Source organism: Lactuca saligna, chromosome 4, assembly GCF_052625555.1.
Source record: "Lactuca saligna cultivar CGN05327 chromosome 4, ASM5262555v1, whole genome shotgun sequence".
NCBI classification, from domain to species: Eukaryota; Viridiplantae; Streptophyta; class Magnoliopsida; order Asterales; family Asteraceae; genus Lactuca; species Lactuca saligna.
In genome coordinates, this window is record NC_136420.1 from 157,232,470 (window position 1) to 157,241,974 (window position 9,505).

The 9,505-nt window shown below is 34.3% G+C and overlaps 1 protein-coding gene across 1 annotated transcript; it reads right to left on the reverse strand.

Moving 5' to 3' along the window:
• Nucleotides 1-3,743: 3,743 nt before the first annotated feature.
• Nucleotides 3,744-8,785, reverse strand: NTT1 (nucleotide transporter 1). The gene is made up of 5 exons (XM_078991507.1): nucleotides 7,757-8,785; nucleotides 5,686-5,940; nucleotides 5,447-5,590; nucleotides 4,508-4,855; nucleotides 3,744-4,117 (listed from the first exon to the last, which is right to left on the reverse strand). The coding sequence occupies exons 1-5, from the start codon at nucleotides 8,507-8,509 to the stop codon at nucleotides 3,794-3,796; spliced, it is 1,824 nt and encodes a 607-aa protein (XP_078847633.1). The 5' UTR covers nucleotides 8,510-8,785; the 3' UTR covers nucleotides 3,744-3,793.
• Nucleotides 8,786-9,505: the final 720 nt, after the last annotated feature.

A 9,505-nucleotide genomic window follows, 5' to 3' on the forward strand; every position in this document is an offset into this window, starting at 1 on the left:
TTCTGATCAAGTTAGTGTATAGTCCCTTTCAATACACGATATTATACAAGTAATCGTTGAATGTATTTAAGAATACGGGTTGTGTGAGGGTATTATTATTACCTTCTAACACAGACTTATATGACTCTCCTTGAAATTTCTTGTTATGCGTTTGCGTATTACTTGCTATTTGGATGGAGTATTGAAAGAGCATGCTAAACATTTTTTCTTTTAAAAATTATGTATAAAACATGTATATTTTTATCTACTAATATGTTGGGTAGAACATGGGTAGACAGTTGGTGTGCAATGAAATAAATTGATGAGAGGCCTCGTTGTTGATGTTATTCTAGTCATTCAGCAGAGTATGGATGACGACCACAGACTATTCTAGACAGTCTTGTGGAATGTAGCAGGCTCATAACTTGTAGGTGTTGTGAACGATGTGTTCACCGGTGTACTCTATCCCCCACATGGTTGCCTTTAGGATACTTATTGTTGAGGAAGCCCCTCTGCAGTAATGTTCGCCCCGATGAAAATCCTAAATTAGGTTCCTTATAATAGATGTTTTTTTAGGGACGTAAAGTGAGGATAACGGGAATGGGTAATCCGGTTATTGTTGATTGTTGAATTAAAAATAATTATTTATTGTGGGTTGAAAACCTTATATGCTCACCAGGCCCCCAAGCCCGACCCACTCAGTTTATTTGTATTACAGGAAGTGGCGCAAGGGCATAAGATGGATGAATCATCAAGTTGTTTTGTTTACAAGTCTGTATATGTATATATTTGTTGAATGACTTGTAATGTTATCGTTTATGCTTTATGGTTTGTATCGGAACATGACATCCCGATTTTTTATTATGAAATGAAATTATATTTCTTTATGAAATGTTTTGATAAAAATCTATTTTATCATGTTTTGTTTTTGGGAACAAATTCTACATCTCTTTTAAAAATAAAAAGGATTTACTCTGAAAATGTTTAAATAGCATAAATGAAACCAGTCTTTTCTGGACGAGATTTTGGGGATGTCACAATACGAAGCTACATTAAACTAAGAGATTAAAGGAGATGTAAGGTTTGTTTATGATTATGTTTCTGTATTGATGATGACATCGCAAAGTTTTAATATAAACAAAAAATACATTTCTTCATAAATGTTTTGATAATAAATTTATCATGTTTTCTGGCAACAAATTTCACAATATTATTCTTTAAAAAGGATACTCTGATTTTCAAATAACCATAAATAAAATTTTTAAAATGATCGTGAATTTAGGGATGTCACATTATCTCTTAATTCCTTTTGCCCAGAGCTCAGTTCCATGTCCAAATTAACATCCTAAGTCATAAATTTTCCAACTTTATGATTTTTCATGTCTACGAAGGGTCCAAATCCAAAACCCTAAATTATCAAAAGATTCTAAGCTTCATAGCACATACATGAATGGATGAACAAGAGCAATATCTACTTTTTAGGACCCAACACTCACATATACACCTGGACATAAATTTAACACCTTCAACTAAATACAAGGAAACAATCATAAATCTTCTAACTTTATACCTTCTAGAGATGAATGATGGAGGAGAACTTCTAGATCCAAAGTTGCTTCAAGCTTCCAAGCTCGATCACCACCTTCTTCTTCCTTCAAACGTACCAAAAAGAACACTCTTTGGCTTACAAGGCTCAAATTAGGGTTAGGTTTCAAGGGAGGACGTTGGGAAGATGGAGGCTGAGAATGGAAAGGGTTTGGGAAAGTTAAGGACCTTAAATAGGGCTCAAAACCACGAAATTAGGATTTGGGATCTGGTTGTGCACGCCAAGCGTACCAAATGGTATGCCCAACGTACACTCTTAAATGTGTGTCTTCAATATGCTGGTACGCCCGACGTACTACCGTTATTCCTAAAATCAACATACTTTCAAACTATTTCAACTTCTTCGTGTCAACTCTGATGTTGGCATTCTTTATATACATGGAAAGGTATTGAAGATCCCCACAATATTATCTAAATATTTTAGACTAAAAACTTCTTAAACAAAAATTCATATTTCATGCAAGAACCCGACCTATGACTCTTCCCTTTCTACCCTTCGGCCCAATACACAATTCAATGGTTAAATCTCTTAACCATCATTACCTCCTTCTAAAAGGTCTAAAATTTACCTCCTTAAGGCCCAAAGCCTTTACACAATCGACTTCCGGCCCACAACCCTAAAATAAGAAATGACATGGAATAGGATGTTACAATAAATATGTTAAATTTTAGAATAAAATACTAAATCGTCTCTGTGGGTTAGTTAAAATTGAACTTTTAGTCCCTATCTTTTATTTTGCACTAGCCCCATCTTTCTATTTGATTTTGTTGTATTGTTGGTCTATCGTAAACAAAAAAATGAAAACTATAATGCCTTTTGTATAATTTTTCTCATTTTTTATTATTTATTAATTAAAAAATATACTAATTTAATAGGTCCTACCATCACCACAACCTCTCAATGCCAACCATCACCTACTACCATTAGCAACCCACCAGCCACTAGAAACCACCACTCCTCGTGACCACCTGTCGCCACCTACCCACCCCTTCACCTCCACTAACCACCATTAGTACACTCTGACATCCACCGATTAATCAACTCTAAAATATTTCACTCCACACCACAGCTATCACAACTAGCATAGACCACCACCACCATTGTCATAGCCGGACACCAATCAGACAAAAAATGACCAAAATCAAACACAAATATATCATGCATTTCCCTTTTACTATTCCGGATAAGATTTGAATATGTGGTTTTTTGTTTCGGAAAGAAAAAAACGATCATTCATCAAAGCCTCCAAGGAGTAAGAGTGTTTGCGACGACATTTTCCGACGAAAAGAAAGGTTGCCAGCGGCGGAGAGGTGGTGGGCTAAGATTCAGTTGCGAGAGGAAAGGATGTTGGTGATAGTGTTCAGATCTGGCGGAGGCAACGAAGGAGCATATGTTGAACAAAACCAGAGGAGATAAAGGGAGCAATCACCGGAGAAACCAAATCGACGACAACAGAGAAAAGCACAGTGATGTTGAGTGTTAGATTACTTATGAGGGTTTACCGGTTTACGGGAAGAGATGATGGAGGTGGGTATGGGATGGCGGGTGATGGCGTGTGGTGTTCACCGACGTTCTGGTCTCACCATATATGGCGATGATGAGTTAGGGGGTGAGAGTTAGGGAGTGAGTAAAGTCATGGTATTGGTGGTGAATGGTCTGTATAGTGAAACATGGTTGAACACGTGAGAAGACAAATGGGGTAGGTGTGGGACCAAAAAAAATTTTTAAAAGTTGAGGGGGAAGGGGTGTAAACTCGTATTTTATTTATTAAGAAATATAAAACTAATAATAAAAATAAGTAAAAATATAAATTAGAGAGGGAAATATAGTCATTTTCATGTCGAATACAGACGAAAATGCAATAAAATCATACAATGAGGACGGTCTTTGTAAAAGATAAAAGGGGGACCAAAGACACAATTTTGATCAAACCATAAAGACAATTTTAGTAATTTATTCTAAATTATATTTCAAATTAATGAACGGTCGATCTTAACTGTTAAGCAATCTATATCTAAAAATAACAAAAACAATAGCGTAACATCAAATTCCATGAAACCAATGTTTTTTGTACGTTGATTTAGATGAACAATACTAAAACAAACATCATATCAATCAAAGATCAAATGCTATAACCCCCCCCCCCCCCCCCCCCACACACACACACACCCCCACCCCTATTGATAATCCTAACACCTTTTTCATTCATCACGATTCACGAGGAAATGATGTTTCTGGTGAACTGTCGAGAGATTTATTTTCATCCTCATTCGAAGACACTACCGGAATTTTAACCGCACTCCTCTCCATCTCTTTCTCAATCTCTTCCTCTCGTCTCAAAGCAGTGAATTGTGTGTCTAATGACTTTGCTGCTCCTAACCATGCTAAAACAATCATTAGTAGTATCCCACCAAGATATGGGGTCGAGTTTGCAAGTGATCCAAAGGTCAAAATCATGAATTGTTGGATCAATGCACCCCCAGATTTCCCTAATGGATTACACACCACATCAATCGCCGCCTTACCTTTAACCTGACACAAAGATTCCAAGAGTTGTTAGTTCATGGCATAACAAGTTGTACTGTGTTTCACATGAATTAAAATGGACCCAAGACCGAAGACATATGACATATGAAATTGAACAACGAATGATATCAACGGGACAGTGTATGCCATTGTTATACACAAGGGGACAGTCTCAATCTCTCATATATAGTCCTAAAAAGTTTTTCTAGTCCAGTTGTATTGCATTTGGCATCCATTAACTAGAAATGGTACGGTTGTCAATGGGCCATTGTCGTACACAATAAGGTGGGACAGAGACTAGCTCTCAATCTCTCGTGACCTCATCTATATAAAAAGATGTAAATACCCTTTTCATTATAACCATCATAAATAGCACTAGGAAGCTATAGATCGAACCTTGGTGTCCTCATCCAAAGGAATATAGGCCATTTCTTTGCATGGATCAAAGAGACTATATTTGGCGCTTTTGCTAAATATGTTTTGCATGGCACCCACGTAGACAGCTGCTAAAAGCGGAGTGATTCCAAACTTCATAAGACCTGGTCCAAGTGGATCGCCGAACAAAATCAAAGAAAAGAATCCAATTCCAGTTAGCAGCAAAACAGTGGGCGTGATTTTAGCTGCAACACCCCATCCATATTTGTTGAAAATCCATTGACTTAACAACATCATCGTGAACGTTGTTATTCCAGTTGCAGTTGAGAAATCACCCATGAAAGAAGAGTATTCATTCGGACTAGGAAACTGAAAGATCAGAACAAGTTCAAGAACAAATTAAACGAATGATTTCACATTTATAACAAATAGTCTCTTCTAATAAACTATTTTAATGATTTTAAATAGAGTTGATCACAAAAATTATCAAACACATAAGGCCATATCACAAAAATAAAAATGGTCAGGTTTTTTTTCAACATTTATCACCAAATAACCATCGGGAAGAAAGTGTTTGTTAATTGATTAGTGAAATTGTTTTTCCTAACATGATATTTAGCAAAAGTGACATCAATTTTCAAGAAAATAATGTTATTTCGTGGAAATATAAAGTCAAATTCGAAGATTTTTTTTTTTTCGCATAAGTGTGTTTCTTTTAAATACTATAAACGACTGGGGCAACAATATTGCTACATGAACATGAAAGCAAACACGTGAACCTAATTTTATTAACATTCCAAATAAATACTTAAGTTTGCTAGTTTCAACGAAGAAAAAAAAGACAGATATTTCTTAATATTCTTTCACAAAATAAATGTGGAAAACGTGGTAATTTTATGATATATCATTCCATTTTTGGTGATTTTTGTGATTAAATCTTTTAAATATATATATATATACCTGAGCTTTGAGCTTGGATTTCCATGTAACTTCAACAAGATTAATGCTTATACCATATGCTACAACCAACGTCGCAAGATCCCTAATGTAAGGTGAAGACGCCAAGAACTTCAAACTCTCCATTGTTGTCATGTTGGGTTTTTCCTGCAAAAATACAAAATCAAGCAAATTAATTAACGGGTGTTCGTTTTCAAGATTCATTAAAAACTAGAATAAAATTAATAAACCCTTTTCGTTACCTTTTTCTTCTTGCTACGTGTAGGAAGTGGAACATAAGTATTGACCCACCAATAAAGACCACAAATTGCAAACCCCATAAGCACGACGATGCTCATCATATATTTCAAAGAAATCGCCCACCCATCGACTCCTGGACCCAAGTGTTTTCTCATGTTCGAGAAGTATTTAACTGTGCGACCAGAGAAGATTAGAGCCACATTTGCTCCGAGCCCAAATAGTGGATAGAATTTCTTGGCTTCGTCTACTGTAGTTATCTGCGTTTTCACAAGTTTAATGTAAATGTGACAATGAATGATAATAACCATGAAAATCTCCATATAAAAGAAAGTTGATTGAAGTGATTTTTGGAAAAAGAATGATGGTTCTTCTTTGTATGAGGTATATGCATATAATGTGAACGATTTTGCTAAGGTTTTGGGTACGAGGGAGAAAATTGTAAAGTGGGTTTAAAATTGAATTGTTGTTGAATCAGTTAAGAGTTTGACAAGTGATCAATTTTAAGGATTGATTTGAGAAAAGATTGGATTCACCGGATATTTAGGTCATTATTTTTTAGTAGGACTTAAAGATGCCAAAATTCAAAGCAAAAGAGTTACATACGTAATTTTGATTACTTAGATTGTTTTGAGATAGTTCATAAATACATTGAACGCTTTTGGTTTAGTTCCAAAAATAATCTAGTCAACTTCCTCTTAGATGAGATTTTTTGAAGTTCAATCATTCAATGAATGTTGGGGAATTTATGAAGGATACAATAGGTCATTACTAAAACTAAATATTCAGATTTATTGTAAAATGTAATTTTTTTTGGAAAGTATGATATTTTTTGAAATTTATTTTAGAGTAAATATGATATATAGATTTTTGGTTGTACAATGGCATATAAAATCTTCCAAATAACTACTATTTTTTGCGATATACAAACTGTAAAATTACTTTCCTATAACCGGTCTCCACCACAAAAAGAAAACTTTTTTTTTTTTTGTGTCTACGCAAAATAGGGTGCTTTTTGCAAAAATAAAATCACAATACTTTTGTTTTTCGGGGTGAAACATATTGCAAATCACAATACTTTTGCTTTTTGCAAAAATAAATTGATGAAGTTATTTCATAATTTGCAAAATCCAGATTGCAAATTAGTTGGCTATCTTGCCTTATATGTGACATTAGTAGTCCTTTTGTTGATACAATCCTATTTTGGTATTTTTGTTATTAGCTCATAATTAATTTTATTACAGTTGTGTAATAATATAATTTATAAAACTATTATAACAAAAATTCAAATCTATATAAAAAAAAAATTAAATATAAGGATATTAGAAAAATATACTTGGAAATATTCTTTTTAATTCTAAACATAATATAATATATCGAAATACATTACGTTTTCACGAAAACTTACACAATCATACAAAAATGGATTAACATCGTATAAGATAAACGAAATATTGGAAATGTTAGAAAAATACAAATATACACATCTTATTATATCAAAAGATAATCAAATTATGAATATTGTCCTGAATTGGTCAATATGACCTCCTATAACATGTTTTACATATTACCCACTCTTTTTCCAGTATTGGTCAAAGATTTTTTTTTTATATTATGATTTTTTTTCAAACAATTATAAAAGTCCGTCCCAAGTTTTTTTTTTTTTGTACAACCTTACTTTTACATATTTTTTTACTTTCTTATTTCCTTATAAATTACTCGTTTATAACGTTTTTTACACCTTAGCCTTCTATAAATTCGTTTGTATGAAATTAGTTTTTTTTTTTTTTTTTCATAATTATGCGTTTTATACAACTTTTAGCCCCCACTTATTTTAACAAAACAAAAAATCTTAAAAGAAACTAAGTTTAAAAAACATTTAAAAACAAATTTATTACAAAAAAAAAGGCATAAATATATAAAAAGAAATTGAATAAGATTTGATGAATAAGCAAATTTAATAAAACATTACCAAAATTATACTAAAAAAGGCGGGTAACCTTATGCAATCCAACAACCAAAAAAACGATAATAATAAATTGGAAATGAACAAGATTTGATGAATAAGCAAATTACCTGATTAGCGAAACCCCAGAAGAGAACGGAAACCACCACACTCCCCCATAGCTCCGCCATGACATAGAACAAACAGAAGCTCCATATCCTCAGAATCGCAAGAGGTCCAAGAAACCGAGGACCCAAGAATTCAAGAAGTCGATCAGCAAGAGCTGTTGGATGAAAATAGCCACTAAGAGGATAAAAAACAAACCCAAAAGCCCCAAAGAAAGCAATAAAAGGAAGAATCACAGTGTAAAAAAGAGCCTTCTTTGACAACACGTTAGACAATTTTGTGTATAACAGCATAAACCCAATCGCCATAGGCAAATTAACCCAAGTTTTCAAAAAGGGAATGATTTCAGCACTTGAACCCTGGGCTGTTACTACTAAAACATCTTTGGTGTCCCTAAGAATTGTGTAATTAAAAAGTATACAGAAGAACATTAACCCTAAAGGCACGATCTTTTTCAGGGTCAGAACTTCGACACCCATAAACTTCGGCGATTCCACATCATCGCCGCCGGGGAGGGCGGCGGCGGAAGCCTTGCAGACGTGAAAAGTTCTGCAGTTTTGAGGGGTAATTGTTACAAAGGCGTTGAATTTTGTAAAAGTATTGAGATTTAGAGAAAACCCATTTGGGGATTTGGGTTTTAAAGAATTTGAAAGATTGAATCGTTGTCGGAGACCCTGTTGTGGTCGATTGAAGAGGGATTTGGATTTGGGATTTGAAGGGAGGGATAGAAGGCCTTTTGTTTGTATGAGTGCTTCCATTTCCTACACCTTTCTCTCTCTGATGAGCTCAAAATATGTTCTTTAGAGTGTCGAATTTAAGAACCTCGACGATAAAAATCTAAAATGGCATAAAAAAATGGCATCAAAGAGAGGAAGGGTGGGGAAGATGATAAGGACCATAAGGTGCTTTCGGAAGAAGGTTTAACGTAAAAGAAGGAAAAACTCCTGAAATAAAAATGGACTTATGAAGAAAAAGGAGGTGGAAAATATTGAATTGTTGCAAATCTAGCTATGAGAATTGAGAAGTTGGAATTTTGCCCTGAAAAAACATTTTAAGAAAGAAAAAGAAAATCAGAAAAGAATCTCAAAAGCGCAAAGAATCATGTGATTGGAAGATTGGGCCCAGAAGTTTGGGTAAAGTAAAATGACTTAATTGTCCTTGATATTTGTGGAATTGTGGGAGTTTGCGTAGTGAAACTCGATCCTCAGAAATAGCATCGAAGTTGGTTTACCGGTCCCTCCTTTTCATTTATTTATTTATTTTTAATTTTTAATTTGGTATATTTTTAATTATAAATAAATCCATTATTTTAAAAGCAAATTATAATTTTGGTCCATTTGATTTATACCAATATGTACTTTTAGTTTAATTTTTGAGTTTCTGACATGTCTCGTGTCTATAGTTTTTAAAAGTTGCACACTCTTAGTCCGTGAAATAGTTACCATCAATAAGTCTTCAATAAATGGATGTGAAATGAAGAAAAGCTTTGAGGTTTCACACATCTCTTTGTCTTCCCTCTTTGTAGCTCCACACACCGGCAACACCTAAGTTGCCTCCAACCATTCACTTCTCTCATTACTGTCGCCTGCACCATGCCTTTCTCGATCAAGCACCATCTGTTGGCAAAGATCGCTTTCTTGCCTTCTCTATCCCCCTCAACCATCAACCATCAGATCAAGGGTGGCATTCTAAGCCATCTCATGGTCTCCATCTTTCTCATGTTTGACATCTAATTGCCAGTCTAGGGTCATCGC